General features: G+C 41.5%; 1 protein-coding gene across 2 annotated transcripts in view; it reads left to right on the top strand.

Moving 5' to 3' along the window:
* Positions 1–25,812, top strand: part of CORIN (corin, serine peptidase) — a 199,200-nt gene that overhangs the window by 130,611 nt on the left and 42,777 nt on the right. For both annotated transcript variants that reach the window (XM_036263520.1, XM_036263514.1), the window contains 6 exons: positions 6,313–6,420; positions 7,767–7,877; positions 9,656–9,772; positions 12,836–12,943; positions 21,016–21,247; positions 25,003–25,148. In XM_036263520.1, the coding sequence (XP_036119413.1) occupies positions 6,313–6,420; positions 7,767–7,877; positions 9,656–9,772; positions 12,836–12,943; positions 21,016–21,247; positions 25,003–25,148 (822 nt within the window). The remainder of the gene's footprint in view (positions 1–6,312; positions 6,421–7,766; positions 7,878–9,655; positions 9,773–12,835; positions 12,944–21,015; positions 21,248–25,002; positions 25,149–25,812) is intronic.

The following is a 25,812-nucleotide window of genomic DNA, read 5'->3' as shown; positions in this document are numbered from 1 at the left end:
CAAGGTCATCTGTGTCTGAGCTTGAACATTCAGTGCTTCTGGAATTTCAGTGTGCCTGTTTATAGAAATGCCCCCCTCCTGTGTCCCCCCCTGCCCTGAAGGAAGAGCATACATCTGAACTAGGGCGCGGGTGCAGCCCACTGGTGAGATATTCTGAGCGGAGGAGGAGGCTTTGCGGGCATGCGCAGTGGGGAGCAGAGAGTTGTGCCTGCTTCCAAGGGTTCTGGCCAATACAGGAGGAGGAGGACTGCCTTTAAAGAAGGGAAGGGGTATTTTATTTGTGAGTTCCCTAAACAACGATGCTAGAAGCATTTACCTACACGATTTCACTGAATTTTCAGCAAAGAAGGTAATCTCATCCCCTTCCGTGTAGGTGCAGAGCCCAGGCTTAAGGCAATGAAAACATTTGCCAGTGGTTTCAAGTCCAGCATCGAATGGGTCCAAATCTAATGCTGTTTTCTCTCAACTGCGCTGCCTTTGACTTGCCCTTGTCCATAGAAATTCAGATTTGGTGGACGATTGTATTTTGATCATTCATATGACAAATGCTTATTTCGGATATCCTATTATGCTTGGGAGATAATTGTCTATGACAGAGGCATTCCAGGTGTCTGGGACTTCCTGCCTTTCTCCCCTAACTAATTTTGCTGTGTTTATCAGTCTCATCCTAAGTATTTGTAGAATGAACAGATTTCCAACCACCTGGAACAATTTAATGGCCTAGTGAAAGGAATTTTGAAAATTAAGAAAAGTTTTCTTTTAAAAGTTTCTAGCTCTGTGATGTTAGGCAGGTGACTTCTCTATCCTTGGTTTTTTCTTGTCACTAAGACTGGCTGAACAGTAGCATTTTCAGGAAGCCTAATTCAGGTGGATTTCCAAATGATGTTGCCAAGTCATCACAAGTCACGCATTTACTTTTTTTTTTTTTTCACTAAGACAGGGATGCAAGTAAATATGAGAAAATTTTCCATTTAAATGATGAAAATATTTCATTCTACACTGACAGAAGAAGCTTCAGATGTCTGGAAAATTCAGCTCTGCCTAGTGGCAATTTGGTTATACTGAATCAATCAGACTTTTGAATATCCTTGACTTCCTGCTATGTGTGAACCATATTCTAGATACCTAGGAAATAAAAAAAGTGTTAATACATGGTTTCTTTCTTCATGGGGCTTTTTGTCTAATCAGAGAAATAACAGAAACATAGAGATCATTGAAAATGGCATTACAGAACAATATAGAAGAGATGTTGCAAAGCAAAAGAAGAGTGATGTAAATGAAAAGGTAGTTTCTGTGAGTTGAGAAGAGAGCAGGATGACTGGGAGTTTGGCTGGTATGAAGAGAGCTGATGAAGAAGATGGGATTAAATCCAGGCTTTGGACTGAAGTGATGTTTGGATGCTGTTGAATAGTGGTCCTCAGTTGGGGACACTTTTGCCTCATAGGGGACACTTTACGATGTACGAAGGCAGATTTGACTGTCACAGCTGTAGGGATTGGGAGCCATACTACTGGCATTTAGTGAGTTGAGATGAAGGATGCTGCTACACATCCTGCAATGTGTAGGGTAGCCCCTCCCACAGCAAGGAATTATGCAGTCTAATTTGTCAACAGTACTGCAACTGAGAAACCCTCTTCTAGAGAGAGAAGTCAATAGTCAAAAGAACCCAGGTAGGTGAGAAGCCTGACTTCATCTCATAGCTCTGTGGGCAAACCACTTAACCTCTCTGGTCATCTGTGATGAGAGGATTTTGAGCAATTGAGCATCCATACTTGCATCTTGAAATGAGGCAACACATTTATATTTGCAGACTCATACAGACTGAGCAAATTGAGTGAAACCCTTGATAAAAGGTTTTCTGTTCCTTAGTTTTCTCCCTTAATTTAATGACCATTTTAAGAAACAAAAGTTAATAGTGTGAGATGCCAAACTGAAATAAATATTAACATGCAAGAACTTCAGGAGTAATATTTTGTATCAAGCTCTCATTAAGAAAAATGATCTGTATCTAGAAAAACATCTACCTCAGGTCATGCAAAATGATGCTTGTATTGAGCAAGAAAACCACAGCAAGTAGTTTTTGAAAATTTTCATTCATTGACCCCAAATTGCACTGACAACATTTCTTTTCAGTCCAAATAAACATTTATTCCAATAAAAGGAGGCACTGTGATCTTTGCTATTTGCTATGTATTTCTGGCTGCGCAGTGCCTCCGGTTAAGGTTTTGTGTGTTTACCAGTCACACAGACTGTAGGGAGGTAATAAGTTGTTTTCCAAACGTAGCTAATTTTGTATCTAACCTCTGAGAATGGCTTCTAACCAAGTGCGCCATTACAGTGGAAAGTTGACTCTGTACCTGTGTGTGTGAATATAATAGGATTTTTTTTTACGGCTTGATTCATCATCATTTATGAAATAATTTAATAAATGAAAGCATTCATTTAAAAAATATCTCAAATGAGGTCTTAGTACTGGGTATCCTAGAATAGGCCCCACAGAGGACATGTGAATCATTGGAAAATTTTGGTGTGCTAATCAGATTCTGAAAGGAGTATCTGATGCCCCAGTCCTACAATCAAAAGAAGTGGAGTATACAGCTTTAAAAACAAATAAACAAACCAAAAAAGCACAACTAACTCATATGGTTTAAAATATGCTACCCCTCCACCCCACCACCACTTTCGGGGAAATGCAAGTACTTTTGCATTAATGGTCAAAGTCAAATTAAGGACCCTGGTTATTACGGATTCTAGCATACTGCTTCAAAACATCCCACAAGATAATTTAGATGAAAACAAAACAAAACTCAAGAAGACCTTATACAGCTTCCCAAGAAATGTATATATCTTGATTCATTTCCCAACTCTGCTTGGTGGGCAAGAACACAAACATCATAACCTTTTTCTACTTAGTGGGCATATACAGTGGTCCCAGTCAGCCCCGTAGAGTGCAAGGTGGGGATTTAGCGCCCTCTGCTGAATGGGAGGAAATGGTACAGTTCTGTCACGGTGAAACTAGAACCCCTTTTTAGTTCTTATATTTTCCCTTGTGATAGTCAATCTCATTTGAAAATTATTCAGCCTGGGAAAATTTAAAAGAATGCTTAAAAATTTCTGCATGTGTGTAAGTGTGAACATGTGTCTGCACATGTGTGTGTTTATGTGTATACACAACCATGCCCTCTTAATGAAGGTGCTGAACACATGATCTCTAAGACCCATTCCGTTTCTAAAATGAGGTGATTCTAAAAGTATTTAAGTAACTTATTGTACAAGAAAATAGAACCCATTATGTGAGATACAGGTTTCTGCCTCAGGAGAAAGAATCAGCTGGAATTCAAGAGACTGTACTATTTGACCACTAAATTCTTGGTCTTCATCAGCCAAGTAGACTGACCCTCAAACGAGCCCTCATTTCTCACCTCTTCTCTGTTCTTGTTATTCCCTCTCTGTGAAACATGGTGAAGTTTTAATTCCATCCACACTCCTGAAATTCTGCCCATCCTCCATGATCTTTCTCCAGGCTTAAGAATCTATTTTTGGCCCTGGCCGGTTTGGCTCAGCGGTTAGAGCGTCCGCCTGCGGTCGGAGAGACCCGGGTTCGGTTCCCGCTAAGGACAGGTACCTCGGTTGCAGTTTGTCCCCGGCCCTGGTTGGTCATGCGGGTGGCAGCCACTCGATGTGTCCCTTTCACATCGATGTTTCCCTCTCTCTCTCTTCCTCTCTCTCCCTCCTACTCTGTCTGTACAAAAAATGGAAAAATGTCCTCGGATGAGGATTAAAAAAAAAGAATCTATTTTTGCACTTACTTCACATCAAATAAGGGAAAAGATAACACATTTAAGAAATCTAGTTTCTATGCAATGCAGGATTTTTACATTTATTAATTTTAAACATTTTTACTGTTTTATTGAGGTATAGTGTGCAAACCATAACTGTATCCCATTGATTTTTAGTAAATTTATAGAGTTGTACAACCATCACCATAATCCACTTCTGGAACTTTTCTATCTCCCCCCAAATTTCCCTCCCACCTACTGGCAGTTAGTCCTCAGATAACCACTTCTATTTCTGCATGGACAGATTCCCACTGCTCTCATTTCTGACTCTGTAAGCTTGCTTTTTCTGAAAAGTTGTTAAGGGGTCACACAATATGCAGTCTTTGTGTCTGGTTTCTTTCACTTAGCATAAGGTTTGTGAGGTTCATCCTGGCTATCACATGTATCACTGTTTTGATACTTTAAATTCTGAATAGTATTCCATCATGTGAGTATACTGTATCTTGCTTATCAATTCACCAGTTGAGTGTTTGGGTTGTTTCTAGTTTTTGACCATTATGAATAATGCTGTTATGAACATGCACATACTAGTCTCTGTGTGAATATATGTTTCACTGTTCTCGGGTAGATTTCTAAGGGTAGAATTCACGAATTATATGATAAGGTTATAGTTAGCTTTATAAGAAGCTGCCAAGCTGTTTTGCAAGGTGACATTATAATTTTACATTCCCACCAGAGGTATATGAGAGTTTCAGTTTCTCAAAATCCTTGCCAATACTCAGTATTTTTGGTCTCTTTTATTATAGCCATTTTGGAGGTAGCACCATATTGTGGTTTTCACTTGCATTTCCTTAATGACTAATTACATTGAACATCTTTTCACGTGCCAATTTGCCATTTGTATGTCTCCTGTGAAGACTTTCTGTTCAAGTCTTTTGCTAATTTGTAATTGGATTGTCTTATTATTGAGTGTAAGCATTCCATATATACTCTGGATTTAAGTCCTTTATCATATACATGATTTGCAAATAATTTTTTCAGTATATTGCTTGTCTACCTTTTAATTTTCTTTTCTTTTATAAATTATATTTTATTTTTATTGCTGACATTATTACAAATGTCTCCCACTTTTCCCTTCTTTACTTCCCTTTCCACTCAGACCCCATCCTCCCCTCCCTCTGGCCCTCACCACATTGTTGTCTGTGTCCCTGGGCTATGCGTATATGCTTTATAGCTAATATCTTCATTTCTTTAATAGTATTTTATTTTACTTTTAAATGATGTTTATTAGAAGAACTTCCATTTAAACAATGTAATAGTTGTGTAAAATAAGGTTTTTTTTAAAGAGAGTACTAACTTGCTTTTATAAAATTGATGCATGCACAGAAATTTAAACAATACAGAACTTAATAGTATTTTTAGAAGCATAAATATCTTTAACTTTGTGAGCTCCATTTATTAATTTTTCTTTTATGGCCTGTGCTTTTGCCTAACCCAAGGTCACAAAGATTTTTCCCCCTGTTTTCTTCTAAGCTTCATAATTTTGGCTTTTACACTTAAGTCTATGATCCATTTTGAGGTAATGTTTGTGTATGGTTTGAGGTAAAGTTTGGAGTTCAGTTTTATACATTTGAAATCTAATTATTCTATTACTGTTTGTTGAAGGGTATTCTTTTCCCATTGAATTGTCTTGACATCTTACATTATTTCTTTAGTCTCCACCTCCAAGCTGTATTAAGTGACTGATCTTATCCCAGTTTCATAGATCACTTCACAGTCTCATAGACTTTTAACGAACACACTCAACTTCCCACGGCTAGCAGATGGCAGAACCGGGATAGGTGTTCTGGTTGCTAAAGCACAAGACTTATCTTATTAAAAGTTCCTTGCATGTCGTTTACTCCAACATTAAACTATTGGCTTCCTGAGGTGGCATACCACTTATTCATATCTTGCCACCATATCCTAGAACAGTACTTATTTAAGGATCTTGTTATGAAACATTCAATTGACTTCAGTGTTAATGCTTGTGTGAAAGGAAGTAATGACTCCATAACCTAAATACACTTGTCTCTCCATTATTTTATTCTTACTATTGATAAAACTAGACTTTCATTGCCAAGAAAGCATTTTTGGGAAATAGTTACTCACCCTTTATTAAAGTCATTGATTCTGTATGAACATGAACTTCATTAGGAGCTATGAGGAGTTGAGAATATCTTTTCTCATATTTGACTATAAAGGAGGTTTCCGGTGACATAAAGTGAAAGTCATGTGAAGACTCAGAAAGTCATAGAAGCACTGGCTTAGGAGACAGAAGGTCCTAGTCCTGGTTCTGCAGTAACTTGTTATGTGACCTTGAGCAGGTCATTGGGTCTCTCTGCACCACTGTCTCCTCATCTGTAAAACAATAGATGTGGACCAGGTTGCCACTATGGCTTCCCTACTATTGAAATGCTTTTGCTACATAAAAGTACTACTATAACATCACGTTCTTTTCAGATGGCACACGAGTGGCTTCTCTTATTTGCAGATTGCAGTGAGAATCTGTTTCACTGTCACACGGGCAAGTGCCTTAATTATAGCCTTGTGTGTGATGGATATGATGACTGCGGGGACCTGAGTGATGAACAAAACTGTGGTAAGTAGCACTGTTTCTCTAAATGTTTTCATTTAAAACCACAGAAATTTATAACCAAGAACTTGTAGCTTGTTGTTCTTTAATATGATTATTAGCAGGTTAAATGATAAAATAGTTGTTTTTTGTTTCTTATAATTTTAGAAAGGGGAGGTTTTTTTCAATTACTACTCTCAATTATGTCTTATGTGTAAATGTCATACTTCTTAAATACAAGCACACTGAGGAAATGCTAAAGAAGTGAAGTGGAAAGGCAGCTATAGGTTAATATGTTAATATTTTTTATTGTATTCTGTTTCTTTTCTGATTCTTCTGGTGGCTCATGTGTAGATCTTGAGCTCTTGAGCAAAACTTTGCAGACAGATATACTGTTTGTCCCTTGATCCCCCTTATTTTAAAAAAATATTCTTAACTGATTTTTTAGAGAGAGAGGTAGAGAGAGAGAAACATCGATTGGCTGCCTCCTGCATGCCCCTTACTGGGGATCAAGCCCATAACCCAGGCATGTACTCTGACTGGGAATGGGAATGGCAGCCTCTTGGTGTATGGGAAGATGCTTCACTAACTGAGCCACACCAGCAGGGCACGGTCCACCTTGTTATGAGTAGCCAAAGACCTCCCAGCCATACAGAGAAGGCTTCAGCAGTAGTGACACATGGGGTTCAGATGGCATGATTGTTTTATGTATAATAGCTGATCTTATCTTCTAAAGAATGAACTTACCTTTTAAAGGGTCTTGTTCAATTTTGAATGCCATCTCGTGAGTTGAAACCAGCAAAATTCCTCTTGCTTATTTACCTTTTTGACTTTATGATTAACTTTAGAATGTTTGGGGAGATGATATTGAATGACATAGGACCTTCGTAATACAAACAAAAGGGCCAGCTGGGGTGGCGAGGGGCACTGGGCAAATACGTGAGATAGTATTTAGCATTGGAGAATATCGGAAGGAATGCTTCTGATCAAAGGGATGCCTCGGAGTGGCAGGTGTCAGAAAGCATGACAAAGCGGTCACAAACACATCAGATCAGCTCTCTACCTTGTGAAATCCAAATCACAGTTCTGTTTATTTGAGCCAGTGTAAAAATCACAAATTTCTCATAAGGAAAGAAAACCTTGACAAAAACAAAACAACAACAAAACTAAACTGTGGGTCCTAAGCTGTTCTTCATCTGACAAACAAATAGGTCACAGTGACGGTGCCTAGTGGGCCACAGGCTTGGGTGGGAACGTTGTTGAAGATTTTCGGACAACTAGGATAGATGCTCTTCTATTGGAACCGTGAGCCACCACTGTGAGTGTTCGTCGTGCTGGTTCTCTGCATCCTGTGGCCCTTCCCTCTCCTCCAGACTGCAGTCCCACAAGGGAGCATCGCTGTGGAGATGGGCGCTGCATTGCCAAAGAGTGGGTGTGCGACGGGGACCACGACTGTGTGGATAAATCTGACGAGGTCAACTGCTGTGAGTGCCCCGAGGATTTTCATTTTGCTCATTTTTCTATTTCTTGCCTATTAGACCAATACATCAAGGTTCACTATCTAAAAGCCCTTCAGAGAGAAAACTCCTATTGTGGTCCTTGCCTAGAAAGACAATAATTGAGCGGTGTGAGGACAATAGCAGTGTAGTGTACCCGACTTCCACACCTTCCTCCCTGGATCGTCAAGTTTTATTTGCTCAGTCTGGCCAAGCAGGTGTCTGTTTTCACTCCCATGGCTCCCTGCGTTTCCTTTCTGCGTCCGTGACTTTGTCAAACGGCGTGTTCTCCGCAGAGGCTGGGGGGGCTTTTCCTTTGCAAACGGTAGATGAGCGGTTGAGCTTTCTTGCAGGAGCCTCCAAACATGTTCTCAGGCGCAGTTCATTGGAGAGCATGGAGAATGGCCGGAGGAAGACAGCCGCCAGTTCATAGACTCAAACAGGGTGTGTGAGGACTGTGACAACTTGACTGCCTGTTGTATTCTCGGCCAGTGAACAGTCTTCAGGCAGCTGTTACACTGTCTAGCTAATAAAATCAAGTATGACTATTAATATTTTTTCCTCTACAAACTACACTAGGCTCAGTAGAGATGAATAAAATGATTGAATACAAGCAGCTAGTTATTAAAAGAAAGTACTTTGACCTGAAAGTTAATATAATGCATTTTATGCATGGTTGAATGAATTAAACTTTTTATTTCATCTTTTGCTGCCCACTAGAAGTAGAAAAAAGTTGATATATAGGAGACTGAATATTTAATTTACTTATAATTTGAGGCAAAACTAGAAATGCATGGTGCATGGCTTTTAATTTTGACATAATAAAAGTCATACAAATTATCAAGTGCAAAGCCCAACTTTCCCCTTCCCTGAGTTGAAAATGAACTGGAATATCTCCTGAGTCCTTGCTTAGCAGAACACAGTGGACCAGAGTAGACTGTATTGGGACTGATCTGGGGAAAGCAAGGACATGAGCCTGGAGTCAAGAATAGGGAGTTTTAATGTTCAACAGTAACTCGGCTGAAGGCTGAGGTCATGTAAAACGTGGTTTCTGATGCTCTAAAAGACAATAACAATAGAATTTAGGCAACATTTAGGAATGGGAAGATTAATGCCCACTAAACCATCTCTCTTCAATGTGAGATATCATGAACACGTTGTGAAAGAAAGTGGTTATTTTGTGCTGGGGACTATGCATCATTTCATTGGCTCCTTTGGTCAGGTTATGTGGGATGACATGATGGAGCTCAGACTTTGAGAAACTTGCCGGCATGCCCCGGCCCTACCTGTTAACAGCCATGTGACCATGTGACTTTGAGACAGCCACTAAGCTTCACTTTCCTTATTCTGAACCCGGTCGATAACAGCTACTTGCAAGTTTGTTATGAGGATTTGAGATTAGATACATAATGCTCCTGGCAAAGTTATTGCCATAGAGTAAACCTTTAATAAATTATGCCTTTTATAATAATAGTATCACTACCACCATCCTTCATAGTACTCCCTATCCTGAGGTTATCAAATAAAGGTTAATTCGCAGCAAGTGCTATTTAATAAGGCAGGAGAAATTCTGGAAAGAAAACATTCCCTTTCAAAAATACTTGGACTTTTGGAAAAATGAGCGATGCATTCATTCCTGTACACAGAGCATTCAGATAGTCAGAACACGTCCCGTCTTGATGAGGCCAGGTGCACGGCCCGTTTCTGTGACCTGCAGTCCGAGAGAAGCACAAGAAATAACGTGACGCTGTTCTGGCCTTTCCCAGCCTGCCGCAGCCAGGGGCTGGCCGAGTGCAGAAGTGGCCAGTGCATCCCCAGCACTTTCCGGTGCGACGGGGACGAGGACTGTAAGGATGGGAGTGATGAGAAGAACTGCAGTGACAGTAAGTGTGTGCCCCGCCCCTGAAACACGCCTCATTAGTGACCCTTTCCCTGGGATGCTGCAGTAGGATTCCCACGTGGAGAATTCCAGAATGCCTACCAGTCCCCCCGGCCCATCAGCCAGACCCCCCCTCCCCCAACCCCTGTGTGGATTTCCTCGAGCATCTCACACTGAAAACCACGCCTGCGGGACGAGTGGAGGCTACACACTGAAACAGCAGGGGGCGTCAGTTCACCGTTTGAGGAGGAAACGCAGCGCATGGTAAAGAGGAAAATTTAGCATATAGTCTTTGATTATAGTAGATTCCAGCGAGAAGGAATTGGCTTCTGAAATTAAATGTGTCAGCTTCGGAAAGTCACCGTGCTCAGAGAAGCAGTTTAATGCCTCACATTACCAACCAATATCCTTAAACACACGTTAAAAGGAGTCGGATCTCCATCTGTGAACCTCAGAGAGAGAAAGGAAATCAAATGAATGAATTTTTTCAAATGTGTCCATTTTGGTCAGAAAAAAAAAGTTTCATGCTGATTGTTTTAAGCCCCGGTTTGTGTAGAAGCATCTTTCAGAACAGAACTGGTAAGAATATTCCTAGACTTAAAAATCACTGCCTTCGCCCATCAGCGACCTTCCACGGGTCACCACAGCGGTTCAGAGTATGGTAGTTGCTGCCCAGCTGCCTGGTTCATGCCCGGCTGTGTTACCCAGAATCAGCTCTACTTCTCAGAGGTGACACGTGGTGAGAACTCGGTTAATGCTTGCTGTTATCACATGACCTTTATGTCGCAGCGTGTCTTGGGCTGTGTATCTCTATCCCCGGCTAATGAGATGGGTCACCTGTAGCTAAATTAGTTTTGTCATAATGAATATAGGTCATTAGGATAGCTTTGATGGAAAAAGCATTTGAGACCTAAGGGGCTAGGCTTTTAATCCCAGACTCATTACATTAAAAGATACATAAGGAGTGCTAATTTTTATTAATTTTAAAATTCAGAAGGATATCCTTTTCTAGACATGAGTATTGTGTGTATATCAACCAAGAACCTCTCTTTGGATCATACTGTTCTTCCTACATAATTCAACTCTGCTGAAATCATTTTGGCTCAGTCACTACACAATGGCAGATTTCTCAATTATTTCCATACAAGTGTGAGACGTAAGAAAGTCACATGATAAAATGGATCTAAAAGTAAAATTTTAGCATCTTTATATTATTTTCTCTAATGAATTCAACTTAATAAATGTGCATCACTGGGAATTTAGTGATGAGAAAACAGCTCTCAGGCCCCTGGGGGAGATAGACATAATACCAATAGTTATGCATGTTGGTGTCTAACTGAAGTGATGTGTGCCACGGGAAAAGTCAGGGTGCCAGGGACCGTGTCTGGGATGATGCCCTGGCAGGGGGCCGCAGGGAAGCTTCCCTGAACAAGAGCTATTGGAATTAAGATCTGAAGAATGAGTGGAATTAACAAAGGAATGTGGGATTGGAGAAAGCATTTCAGACGCAGGGAACCATGTGGCCAAAAGTCCCAAGGAGGGAAGGAGAAGGGCATGGTTAGGGTGCTGAGACAAGGCCCCTGGATTAGAGAGCTGAGAGAGGAGGAGCCTAATTAGGCCTTTTCAACCCTCAGGCTGGGCTCTCTGCTTTCCTGTCCAGGCTCCCTTAGGCTGCAGTGACTCCAACCCCTGCACTTGCCAGACCCAGGCTTTTGCATTTTCTGCTGCCTGCCTGGGAAACCCATCCGTCCCTCTTATCCTAACTCACCCCATCCGCCTGAAAAGGTCCTTTGGGAAGCTTTCCCCTTTCTGCGCTTTGCTTCTACTGCTCCTTGTACGTACTTTCAGGACGACAGCGATCCCACAGTACGGCAAGTTCTGCTCTGAGGATGCCCCGTCAGAGCACAGACTGTCATCTGGTTTCATCTTCGGGTGCTCAGTGCCTTACTTGTCACATAGCAGACACCTGTGCATCGAAATAATGAAAGCATGTGTCTTAGTAACATTTCTTTAAGGGACTGAACTTGTGGAAATTAGCCTGGCTTACCTTGCAAAAACGTTCGACTCTACTGACAGAAAAGAAAAGAAAAAGAGTGACATCTCTTTTCTGCAAGGCTATGACATATTGTATCTTAATGGTACTGGAAAGGAGAGAGTCTAGCATAATAAACGTTGTCTGAGAAATACAGATAAGAATGACATTGTGTGTCCACATACTATCATTTATATTTTTAAATGCCTGGCAAGATCTTCTAGATTCCAGATGATGTGTCTGAAAGTAACTGAGTATAATGGAGGAGAGATGGAAACAGAATGGGCAGTAATTTATTACCTTATCCATTTAATCTACAAATGACCGGGAAATCCATGGGAAAACCAGTTTCCTCTATACAGACCTTAAGGAAAAGCCATTAGGCTGACGTTACTGTTGTCATTCATTTGGAAACAAGAAACCCAATTCTCAGGTCATCATGGCTAGGCCAGTGATCCTTTCTAAGGGCATACAGAAAATATGAGCAGCAGCTGCATATCACGTGTACCATGATAAAGTCCTTACTGTGTTGGTGTTGATGCCCTACTTACTGTCGGGAAGAACGTTTTCTTTTAGAGGGAAGACTAGAGTTGGGAACAAATGAGTCTTTAAAATAATATCTAATATTCAAAATTTCAGGATCTAATATTCAAAATTTCAGGATCTTTAAATTGGTCTCTCCCTCAAATCAGTTACATTTTATTTTGTAATCAGATATATGCACCTGTGTAAATATACAACACTATCTCTTTTGTTCATTAAAAGTAATAACCACCTGTTATTTTTAGGATATGTGGCCTCTAATTTCTTCATTCCTACAGCATTTTTTTGGAATAACTGTGTTGTATTTAGTCGCCGGGAAAATGAATCCAGAAAGCACCTATTCAACATGTGTTCCATATTTGGGGAGAAATTGGAAGGAAATTGAAGTTGTGTCATTGCTCAGCTCCACCAGACATTCTCGGTTCTTCAGTTTAGATCGTAGTGTAAGGAGTTCACAGATGCTGAGAGCGAATGTGCCTTCCCCCTCTGTAGGTCAGACTCCATGTCGAGACGGCGGCCGAACGTGCCTCTACAATTCCTGCCTTGATTCATGCGGTGGTGGCTCTCGCTGCGACCCCAACAACAGTCTGAACAACTGTAGTAAGTACAGCAGCTGACAAATGCAATCCTCGTGTCAGGCTATGACTTCAGCTTTTTTCTTCCGCCTGGACACTGAAATGCTGAGGTTTGGAATCCCTCCAAAACGATATGTGTCTATTTCCCTTTTCTTTTTCAAAGCTTGCGCGTGGTAGCAGGAAAGAAACAAAATGGTCTTGATTAAATGAAATCAGAAACAAATGTGTTATTGTGAATGGACTATAAATCCACATTGCTTAATATCATTACCATTGCTTTCAACTCAATGTTAGCTCCTACATATTATTTTCTTGGCTCTGTCTGCAGACAGATGCTCTCTTTCTTCCTTTTCAAAGCTCAGCTTCAAAAATGGAAACTTTATCTGAGAAGCAAAGGTGAAGTTCATTTAGGGGTGGGGAACATCTGGCCCGCGGGCCATATAGGCCGGTGAAATCAATCCCAGCTAACGTCACACGCCCCACCAAATTAGCCTGACCCAATAAAGCAGGCTAATTTTTGAGTTGATGATTTTGTATGGCCTGCAAATGATGTTATAAGTATCCAAATGGCCCTTGGCAGAAAAGAGATTCCCCACCCCTGAGTTAGTCACATAAAACTTTGTGTTTTTTTTTTTGTCCTCACCCGAGGACATTTTTGCATTTATCTTCAGATAGAGCGGGAGGGAGAGAGGGACGAAGAGAGAGAAATATCGATGTGAGAGAGACACATCGAATGGCTGCCACCCACACAACCCCAACCGGGGCCGGGGACAAACTGCAACTGAGGTACGTGCCCTTAACGGGAACCGAATCGGGTCTCTCTGGTCCACGGGCCTAGCTCTAACCACTTAGAAACCCTGCCAGGGCTGCCTGTTCTTTTAATGAAATGTATTCTCACCTTTCCAGGAAAATGCCGACTGATGACGATCCTGCAGCCCTTATGTTGATTTGGTGACAGTGTAGCAGCTCCGAGTGGTGTGAACAGGGGGCGCTGTATCCCCGGCTCTCAGGGGGAGGAATTATCGGGGAGACAGACGGGCAGGCGGGCAGGCGTGGGAGGGCCGTGGAGACTCTTTCACGGGGAGTTGAGAACGAACCAGAAAGCCTTCAAAGACGGAGTCTGATACTCACTTCTTTCTCTTTTTATAATTAATTTTTGGTCTCGTCCTCAGTGTGGGGCTTGGGATGTAGAAGCAGGTCCGTCAGCCTTCCGTGGGCGAGCAGGTGACCCTTTGGCGCACATCCTCAGTCGAAGGCCACGGGAGGCCGGGAGGTTGAAAGCCTTGGGGGTTTGGTCCTTGGATGTTCCGGGGTCCCAGTTTTACTCGGCTCCCATCCTGGGTCAATGTGGAGCTTGGGGGTCAGTCTGGGGCTGCGCTGTAAGCATTCGGGAGACTCGGGGGTGAAAACAGTGGGCTGGGAGGAGTTCGAGCCAGGCAGCCACTGACCCGCCAGCTCCAGGGTTTCCTTTGCCTGAGCACTTACCAACCGGCCGCAGCAGTGCCCGCCCGCCCGTCCCGCGTGAGGACAGCGCAGGGGGTGTCCTGAGCTCCAGGGCCCGCTGCGTCCTCGCACTCAGCTGGTTCAGGTGCATGTACATGAGCGTGCGTGTGCATACGTGTGTGTATGTGTATGTGTACTTATTTCTGTATATGTTCTGGTTCCACTGCTTCACTTTGGCTGTCTTCCAACCTGCTCCAGAACTTTTTCAGAATTATTTCTTTACTTCACCTTGAACTCGAGATGAGTAGTTTGAACAATGACAGTGTCATCTCAAAGATTTGTGTTTATATTAAAGTTTGGGAGTGGTCTGGTACAGAACGGCACTTGCTGTTAGACTCAAAAAAGTCGAAAGGGCATTGTTAGCCTGTGTCCAGTTTTGTGAACAATGTGTTATCCTATTGTCTCTATATCTGCAATGTCTCAAAATTTTAAAAATCTAAATATGTTATCTATCAAAAACGAAGTTGTAGAAATACATATGGCGTGTGTACAGTGGTCTGGGTGGATGGGCGCTGGGCACTTTAACTGTGAAGAAGAGACATGACTTCTGCCTTCTTGCAGAGAACTCAGTGTGGGAGAGCACACATGGACCACCTTGATTTTCTCATTATATTCTTCAGATACACTCGGTTTCCCCAGTGTCTCACTGTCTCACCGGCTTCCTCATTCCCCATAGATATTCTGGCCTGGGTCTCCCCATCCGTATTCATGCCGTTCTGAGTGCCAGGCACTGGGCTGGTCAATGGTCCCCATTCCTTCTCTGTTATTAAAACCAGAATAGTATGCCTAACTTCCAGTTGAGAGTAAGTATGTTATTCCTTATTTTTCAAAGAGTGTCAGGATCACAGGCATGTGGTTGGTTCTCTGTGCACTGGTAACATCTCCTCTGAGAACTCTTTATGCACTTGAAACGTGATTTATTCTTCGAAGATCTTTATCACTAGAGAGACTACCATTACTTAGATTCGGGGTCACGACTGCACAGAACTCTTCCTCTCCTCCCTTCCAGTGGCGAAGATGAATTTGGAGAACGTGGATATTCTGTTTGCTGGAGTCGGCATCTCACTGGATTTGATGGGGTTCTAATCCTTGAAGACACTGGTTCTTGTCATCCCATAAAATATCATATCACTTTCTTTTTTTTTTTATCCTCACCTGAGGACATTTTTCCATTTTTTGTTCAGATAGAGTGGGAAGGAGAGAGAGAGAGAGAAACACTGACGTGAAAGAGATACATAGAGTGGTTGCCACCCGCACAACCCAACTAGGGCCGGGGACACACTGCAACCGAGGTACGTGCCCTTAGTGGGAACCGAACCCGGGTCTCTCTGGACTGCAGGCCAACGCTCCAACTGCTGAGCCAAACCGGCCAGGGCTCATATCACTTTCTAATGGTTCCTGAAGATGTACTGGGTGAGACCTGGGCATCAGTATTTTTAAAATTCCCAGGCGACTGCAATGTTCAGCCAAGGTTCAGATTTGTTGGCCTGTTCATAACTAGACCACACGGATGTGTGGCATCTCCAGAACTGGGTGTGAAAAAGTCTTCGTCATTTTCCAAGAAGGTGCATGGCTTATCTCAGATTCCCAGACATGCTCACAATAAAAAAAGCAAAAGCAAAAAAAAAGCCTACAAACCACATCTCAATGATACTGTGTACTGATAGGCTTGAAGTATCAGAGCATCTGCGTCTACTCCTAGTCCAGAACTCTTAACACCTTTGTGTCCTGCTGAGAGACAAAATACAGACATCCTTGCCTTTGGTGTGGAGGGACTAATCCGTCACTTCTGCCTTGTAGTTTGTGGTGCAGACATCGGGGGAACCTGGGGGGAAGAGCAGCTCTTAGGCACGTGTCTCTCCCTGTTCTCTGCTCTTTTAGTTGCCATGGCAGCATGAAGCCAGGTATGACTTCATGCCTCAGGAACTCTCCCAAGGTGTCCACAGTGTTCCATCAACCTTTAGTTCTCTGTGTCTACTCATGCGTTCTTTTTCTTCAACACCAAGGAAGAATTGAACAGCTTTGCTCTTTGAATAATATGCCCAAGTCTGTCAATTTTCTGCCCTCTCTTTGCAACCTCTAGTTGGAAGGAATGAACAGTATGGCATGTGGTAAAAAGCCCAACACCATAAAGACTAGCAACTTCCGTCCTAGGGAGCAAAGAGGGAGGAGCAGAAGGAGTTTTTTGTGAGCGGATTCCCAATCAGGGAGTGAAAAACAGATGATTGGATTAGAATGTTACTCCTCGGTGACACAGTGACTGACTGGGTCAAGGCATTGAGCATCCACAGCTGCGGATGTCACTAAAAGAGAACTCAGACAAGTGCCTTCTGATGAAAGAACCGCGCAGTATCTCTCACCAGAGGGACGAAAGCCAGTCCTCTGTCCCTGTGTTCAGCCACCAGTGCCCGGGACAGGGAGGGCAGTGGGATGTGTCTAACTTCATCAGATGTGCAGGCAGCAAAATCTGGCACATTCTAAGGTCCAGGCCCTGGCTTCTTTGATCGTTAAGCTATAAGGTAAAAAAAGGCATGGAGCGGGGAACCCAGATATTCTAAGACTTAAAAGACAAACACGTTTTCAGAAAATGGCAAGCCTGAACTATAATGCCTAGGGGTGATGCACACTTAGGTAATAAATATAAAGAAGGGTAAGAAAGTGACAACTCTGAAATCGTAGTTACTCTGTGGGGAGAGGAGAAGGCTGATGTGTGACGGTATATTAAGGGGATGCCTGGCAAAGTTCGATTTCTGGACCTTGGTGAAAGTTACAAGGGTGTTCACCTAATAATAACTCACCAATCTATTAGAATAATAATGTACATATGTCAAATCATTACACCCACAACTAATATAATATTACATGTCCATTATATCTCAATAAAAATGAATAATAATGAGGACGTTTAGAGTTTGAGGCAAGGATAAATCTTGGGATGTTATATATGCCCATGGGTGCTGTAAAGAGGCATTTTCTCACGTAAATGACCATCATTTAATACATGATTGCCAGTTGCTCCACAGTATTGCCTCACGATAAGGATGTAGCATCATTCAGGTAACAATCCCATCTTTGGATTGAGTTTACTAAATCTTGGTTCTGACTTGAAAGGTGGGAAAACATTGAGACTCCACCATGATCATTGGTTTTTCAACAGCTATTCACTAAATCTCATTTAGGTTCAGTAGCCTGTGCTAGGCCCTAAGTCAAACTCACACTGAAAACAATCCCGTGAAGAGGGCGGGTGAGGGCGGGAAGAGGTAAACCAAAGAACTTTGCATATATGTATAACCAATGGACACAGACAACAGCACTGTGAAGGTGGGGAGCGGGGCACGGGACTGGGGAGGAGGGTGTCAAAGGGGAAAAAAGGAGAAACACCTGCAACAAAAATTAATTAATTAAAAACATAAAACATCTCTTATCTCAAAAAAAGAAAAGAAACCAGACCTGAGACATTTGAACATCCTCACATGTTTGTGACGCGATCGCCCTCTAGTGGCTACTGTAAATCAAGCTAGGGAGTGAATCTAATAAAAAAGCTTCTTGATATAAATCATAGAATTTGAGGTTGGCAGATATCATGCGAGTTTCTCTTGTTTAGCACTCTGTGAAGAATGCCTTATGAAGGAATAAATCACAAGATTCAATCAATCTTACCACAGTCAATAAAGATCTCCAGAATAATAAATGATCAAAACTTAATCCACTCATCTCCCTTGGTTCTGAAACACAGGTTATATAGCTTATGCCAGATCAAAAGCTGTAAGTTCTCCACACATCCAAAGAGAGAAAAATTTATCCATGTGATATACTTATTAATCAACTAAATGAAACACACTGACACAAAGTTAAAACTTGATAGGATGGTAGAAGAAGAGAAAGAAAAGGCATGCAAGGGAAAAAAAAAAACATTAAAAATCTGTGTGAATGATCCCATTTGGTGAAATTATAAGTATATTTTTAAAATTAGGAAAAATATTGAGTTGAGCTGTATCTACTCACTTGGAAATGGCCATGATAAATAAGCAACAACAAGTTGAAGAGTACTAGGAATAGGACAATTATGCTTTGGCAAAGATAAACACGCTCTGTGTGTGTGTGTGGAGGCTCCTCTGCATAGACACGAGAAGCATGGAAGGATTCAAACTCCTCTGTGGGTTGGAGGGAAAGCGAGAGAATGGGGAGATGATGAACTTTTACTTTATGCATCTTTGTACTGCTTTTATTGTTAAGAGGAAAATTCATTTTAAAAATAATATGAAATAAAAATATACAAATGTTTCTCCTCTTTCATAATAAAAAAAATGATGCATGGAACCAACCTCATACCCTCTCTGTTTCCTTTTTAAATTTTTTTATTTTTTTCAATTATACTTTATATTCAATATTATTTTGTATTAGTTTCAGGTATACAGCATAGTGGTTAGGCAATTCACGTACTTTGCAAAGTGTTCCCCATGATATTTCCAGTATCCACCGGGCACCATACATAGTTATTGCAGTAGCATTGACGCTATTGCCTATGTTGTACTACCTTCTCTGTTTCTTTCTCTCCTCTCCACCCGGTCCTCATCCTCAAGAGTGTGCCAACACCACAGTGTCATCACACATTTCCCTGCCAGACTGAGCCTGCTACACATTGTCATGAAGCTTTCCACCGGGCCAATGTGGGCTTCTTATCAACACAATCTCAGTGAAGCCCTCAGATTCTCTTCAAAATATGCTTTTATTGTTTAAATCTTTTTTTAGAGAGGAAGGGAGAGAGTGATAGAAACATCAATGTGAGAGAGAAACATCAATCAGCTGCCTCCTGCACCCTTCTTACTAGGGATCAAGCCTGCAACCTGGACATGACCCTGACCAGAAATCGAGCCCGGACCTCAGTCCATGGGATGGTGCTCAACCCATTGAGCAACACCGGCTGGGCAGCCCTCAGATTCTTAAGGACATAGTACTGGAGCTGTTTTAATATTTCACCCCAGTTCTTATTGCCAGTCTTATTTGCATGCACACATACTACTTCCTAGTCAAATAATTAAATTTAATTGGAATAATTATTGTTTAATAAGGCATGAAGTCTTCAGTCAGCTTGGGCTGATTCTAGGAAGACACATACTTGATTACCTCTCTCATCTCCAACCTGTTCATGTTCTACCACAGCAGCCTGCATGTGTGTCTTGCTCTGAAGAGTTGTGGAGTGCCTCAGTGGTGGGGACTACAGTTTTTATTAGTTTTACTTTGTAAGTGCTTAGGATAGTTCTTGACACTTCCCCACTCCTTTCCTGCCTTCATTCTGGCACTGTCCTTGGTGCTGACTTTGAGATGAATAAGTGTAGTCTTATTTCTCAAAAATCTTCTATTTGTGTGGGGGCAGCAAGTAAATAAAGAATGCAGCAGAGAGTAATGAGCAGGAGCCTGCCTAAGATGCTGTGGAACTCAACAGAAACTCAGACTGGGAGTGGCAGGTCTTCCTGGAGGAGGTGTTTATGATGAGTCCTGCAGAGCAAGGAGGAGTTAGCTTAGTGGGGAGGATGGTGAGGATCATTCCAGGAAATTAGTGCTCTATATACCTGGCAGCTAGAACCATAACTGAATTTGAGGGGTGGTTGCAAGTACGTCCATAGAAGACATGGGTAAGAGAGGAGGTAACAGGGCACACAAAAGCATGCAATTCTTAAAACATCTGGTGTTGCCAAGGAAATACTACTGATGGGATGGTCATAGGCAATAAGGCTGAAAAGTTAGGGTGTGATTGGAGTGTGAAGTAGCCAACTGGATGCCAACCTAATGGGTTAGGATTTTATCCCATTGACAATGATAGCTAACAGGTCTCAGGCCCCTGTGCCCCTGAAATCTTGTAGCTTTATATTTAAATCCATTGATCAACAATGAAATGTAGAAAAATCATTAATTGCCAACTTAGCCAAATTCAGTATTTTGTTGTTGTTAATCCTTACCCAAGGATATTTTTCCATTGATTTTTTTTTTTTTTTTTTCAGATAGAGTGAAAGGGAGGTAGGGAGAGTGAGGAACACCGGTGTGAGAGAGACACATCAGTTGGTTGCCTCCCACATGGCCTTGGTTTGGGATTGAAATTGCAACCCAGATATGTGCCCTTGACTGGGAATCGAACCCACGACCGTTCATTCCATGGGCCGATGCTCTAACTGTTGAGCCAAACCAGCCAGGACAAAATTAATTGTTGTTTTTAAATGGCTGTGAAGATGATGAGGAATATACTAGTTTAGAACTAATGAATGAATCAGAAAAAAAACAAAAACAAATTGAAGTGAGCAAGAGAATCACTAAAGAGAGTCACTTTCAGATAAATTGAGCCAAAGGGAAAAATGAGAAGGACTTTCTAAACCATCCTAGGCACTGTGCTAGCAGCCACATACACAGAAATAAATCTTGGTTTGGCACTTTATTAACCAAATTACTTATCTTTTGATAGCAATGTTATATACTGCTTGCATTCTAGTTTTAGTGACTTTGAAGAGAAAGTAGACTTCAACTTTGTAAGTTTTTAAGAAATTGTTTCATATGTGGAATTAACATATGTATGTGTCTGTACATGTGTCTTCTTGGTAGGTCGATGTGAACCAATTACGTTGGAACTCTGCATGAACTTGCCCTACAACCATACAACTTACCCCAATTACCTTGGCCACAGGACTCAGAAGGAAGCATCCATCAGCTGGGAGTCCTCTCTTTTCCCTGCACTTGTTCAAACCAACTGTTACAAGTATCTCATGTTCTTTGCCTGCACCATCTTGGTTCCGAAGTGTGATGTGAACACAAGCCAGCGTATTCCCCCTTGCAGGTATTATGATGGGTCTCTCCCAAACATCCCCATTTCCCCTGGGGAGAGGCAAGGGAAGGAAGGCTTAGTCTGAGTTTAGACAAAGTGCGTATCTTGCTAAGAAGCTCTGCATTTAACAAATTACATATTTAAAAGGTAAAGAAGGAGGAATTCTAAAATGAATAGTTGAATGAAAATTCATTTCTGGAGTACCAGGTGAGGGAGGTATGAACTGCTTTCCATAATAGTTTCTGTATTCTAATCAAATAAAACCAGGTGTGCCATTTAGATTGATCAAGAAGTGTTTTTAAAGATGTGAGTTAGCAGAAGATGGGATGCATCTGCCTCTTTCTCTGGCAACATTGATGTGTTCAAAATGCTGCCTTCTTTAAAAAAAATTTTTTAATTGATTTTAGAGAGAGAGGAATAGAGGGAGAGAGAGAGAGATAGAAACATCGCCAAGAGAGAACATTGATTGGCTGCCTCCTATACACCCCTCACTGGGGATTGAGCCCACAGCCTGGGCATGTGTCCTGACTGGGCACTGAACTGGTGACCTCTTGGTGCATGGGTCAGTGCTCAACCACAGCCACACCAGCTGGACAAAATGCTGCCTTTATATAGCACTCAAAGGTTAGATATGTTTCATGGGAGTGGCCCGAGGGAGACACTTCACAGGCTGGACAGGGGACGGACGTCGCTGATGATTTTCTTCCTGCTTGAATGAAATAAGGAACAACATGTCAGGAATGCAGCTTGGACCCAGACATGAGTGATATCCTGTGGGTTAAGAACATTTCTATGGAGTCCACTGTCTGATTCAAGCCCCGGCTCTTCTCTACCTGGGGTACAGCCTGAAAGAGGGTCCTCGGCTTCTCCCAACCTCATTTCTGTACCTGTAAAATCAGGATACTAATGGTTGTGAGATTAAATGAATGTGCATAAATGTAAAGTGCTCCCCATTGATTGTAAGCCCTGGACAAACAATAGCTCTGAAGACAGGACAGGAACGCAGCTGCATGCTCAGTGGTGGTGCGGTCCCTCCTCTGGGCCGCGTGTTAGGGGCTGTCGTCGGAGGACACGCAGGTACAAGACGGCTACCGCGAGCTGGCTTGCTGCTCCCCCCAGTGCTGTTTTCCATCAAGGGGTTTATCTACAGATGTGCTTGTCTACATGAGAGTGGTAACTATGGAAACCATATGTCGGGATCAGAAGTCACTTGGAGGTTTAAGAAAAAGCAATAATATCTATATGGTGGACAGATGGGAAAACAATAAATTATATGCAGAATGTTAAATGGATGACAAGGTAGGTGCACCCAAAGAGTGAGGCAGGAAATGCTAAAGTTTCAAAATGACTTGGGGACCTGAGCAATTTATACAAATAGAATAAAACTTAATGTTGGTTTGTGCAAATGTAATTCTAAAAATTTCTGTTAAATGTTTCTTATAGTATCACTAATAAAATATCTACCAGTTTTATGTTACATAGTTCTAAACCTTATTTCACTTTTGCTAGGCAAGGTCAAATGTAGGGAATAATTGCTTTTAATAGTACTTAACAAATTCTTGTATTTGACTTTCTTTTCATATGTATATAAAATTTTTCGTAATGCAGCATTCTCTGGAACAAATTTATTTTCACATATAATTTATAATTTCAGGCTTAAATTTCCTATCTAAATGCCTAAGATGAGACAGATCCTCCAACAGTTTTCAGTCAACATTTTGGTGAACTTCTTTTGGATACTTTAGGTCTGTTTCTTAGGTTTATACGTACACATACATCTGTCATTTTCTCTAGATATCAGAATGAATGTTCCATTTTTGATATTTATTTGGAGGAAAAACTTTTTACCTCCAGACAAGAATAATAAACTAATATTCAGGCAGCAATACATAGTTGCTTTCGTCAACCCTGTTTGTTTATTTTAAAATTAGTTTTTAAGTTATGAGTCAGAAAAATCTAACATTCTCAAGCCCTTACTTTGTGCTAAATACTTCAAGGTACTCTGCCATCCCATCCTCAAAATCACCTTTTGAGGGGGCCCCTCCCCTCAGGCTGCTGTCTGTGGCTGAGCACCACACAGTCAGGGGCAAGAACAGTGCCCCTTGCAGTTGCCGTGCTGGGTATTGTCCTGTTTCCATTTTATGGAAAAAATAGGAAATGGTAGAGTCAGGCACTACACAATCGTCCATATAAATTAGGCATTATATGATTAATTTAGATATCAGCAGCGATTGAGTTATATACACTTTTTATAAATCTGCAAAAAAACTGTTCAATCCAACAGAAAGTGGTCAAACACGTTGAACTTCCCGTTTTTGCAAAATGGATATGGGAACACATGGCTTTGTCCCCCCCCCCCCAAATTCCTTGGCTAAGCCAGTGTCGAGTTATGCTCTGTCTTGTCCAGACTTAAATCTAGACAGCGCTTTCTCTGAGCTTCCTGACTGCTAACCATTCCCTACTTTGTTGAAATTAACTTCTAGTTTAAAATTTGAGGCTTTTGACAGATAAAATATATATTTAAAAGGCAATAAAAAATTTGCCCAGGGACTTGCTTTGGCTGTGTCTACTTTATAAAAAAAAAATATTTAACTAATTTCTTGGTAATATATTGAAGCAAAACCATGTTTTTCCCTTATGGGAAGTAAAGATATCTTTCATAAGACATGTTGATACAGCAATTTAAAAATATTCTGTGTACAAATGAGAACACAAAAGAAAGCACCTAGCAAAATGTTTGGTATCTTTTCTTAAAAACAAGAACAACAACAAACTTTTTTTAACCAACTTGAGCTCAGCGTAGATGGGTTTGGGAGAAGTACCAAGCTTTTGAGCAGTATTGGTCTAAGCTGAAGGAATGGAGGCAACGGATGTCTGACGTCAGCCAGGTTTTCTCATGAAAGGGCTTACAGGCTGGTCTCTGGAGCGAGACCCCTGAGGCCGTGGGTGTCGTGTAGATCCCATGACCGCTGGCGGCAGACTATTCAGACTGATACTGGAGACTTCCCAGTTTGGAACAAAAATGTTGGAGAATGTGTCTGTCTTAGAAAAAAAGGAAGGACAATGAGAAAGGCAAAATGAAGAAGGTAATCTGCATCCTAGATGTTGCTTAGGGCACAGACTTGCAACCAGTAGGCAAATAGGTCCTGGAGATCTAATGCACGGTCCTGGGAACACAGGCAACTAGATTGTGTTGCAGTCGTCAAACTCACTAAGGATCTAGATCTTAATTATTCCAAACACAAGAAGAAATGATAATGATGTGATAGGGGTGCTAACTATAGCTACAACAGCAATTTTAGTACAATATATAAACATATCAAATCAATATGTTTTTCTTGTTAACTTTACACAATGCTATGTCAAATATATTTCAATAGAACACATAAAACAAATCTATTTCTATCTATACAGTGACATTTCTTTTGGTGAAAGTCTGTTGCTGGAATGTATTATTTTTGTAGGGATATTATTCGTGTTGGTTTCCCACATGGCTGTTATGTGTATGTGCATCTATATACAAGGGTGGGCAAAAGTAGGTCTACAGTCATTCAAGTGGAAAATAATACATTACTAAATACTGATAAAAGAATAAACTTTGTTTCACTCCAACTGTATGCTTACTTTTGTCCACCCCTGTGTATTGATACACATGCACAGCAAACAGACACACACCCACACAGTATTAAAACCCGACATAGATCCCTAACATATGTCTCAGTGTAGTTATTTCTGCTTTTAATGTTTTGTCCTTCCTGCTCTTTCAGGGCCCTGTGTGAACACTCCAAAGAACACTGCGAGTCTGTCCTTGGGATTGTGGGCCTACAGTGGCCTGAAGACACAGATTGCAGTCAGTTTCCAGAGGAAAATTCAGACAATCAGACCTGCCTCATGCCCGATGAAGATGTGGAAGGTTCATTTTTAAATTAATCTTAGTTGGGTATCTAACATGGATGAATGTATTAGCTACTTTTGGAAATCTCTCTGTTGCTTTTGTTGTTGTTGTTGTGTTTTCTTTCTATGTTCCAATCAGGCTGCATAGGTGAGTGAATCTACTAACTTGATTGCTTTGAAGAATTTGGTATTTCTTGTTATGGTCTTCATTTTAAAAATAAATTGCAGAGATGAATTTAATACTCCAAGTATTTATTTGAACCACATTTAACTCACAGAGCCCATTACAAATGGATGCTGCTCCTATACTAGGGATTCTGAAGGTAATGGTTAGGCCTTGGTTCCTTCGAGTGCAAAGCATTTGGAGATCTTTGCGATATAGGATCTTCAGGCAGAGAAATGGAATTGGGGACTGTCCCCCAGGTGGGAAGATTAGAGTAGGAAACAACTTTGATACTGTAAGAGCAGCAGGCACTTGGACGCATTGACTCCACAGGACATTTTGGGCTCTGGTAATTGTTAGGATGTCCATTCAGGAAGATCGTTAATTACTGGAAAGTGTAAAGACATCGAGCAGCTGAGCTGGGCGCGTGGTGCCGTGGAGGAAGGAGGAAGATGCTCACAGCAGACAGAAGGCCATGTTAACACCGGCTGTTTCCACTTTGCAGGGGACCAGCCTTATC

This window comes from Molossus molossus, unplaced genomic scaffold (assembly GCF_014108415.1).
Source record: "Molossus molossus isolate mMolMol1 unplaced genomic scaffold, mMolMol1.p scaffold_m16_p_1, whole genome shotgun sequence".
Classification (NCBI taxonomy): domain Eukaryota; kingdom Metazoa; phylum Chordata; class Mammalia; order Chiroptera; family Molossidae; genus Molossus; species Molossus molossus.
This window is presented reverse-complemented; position numbering and strand designations above follow the sequence as displayed.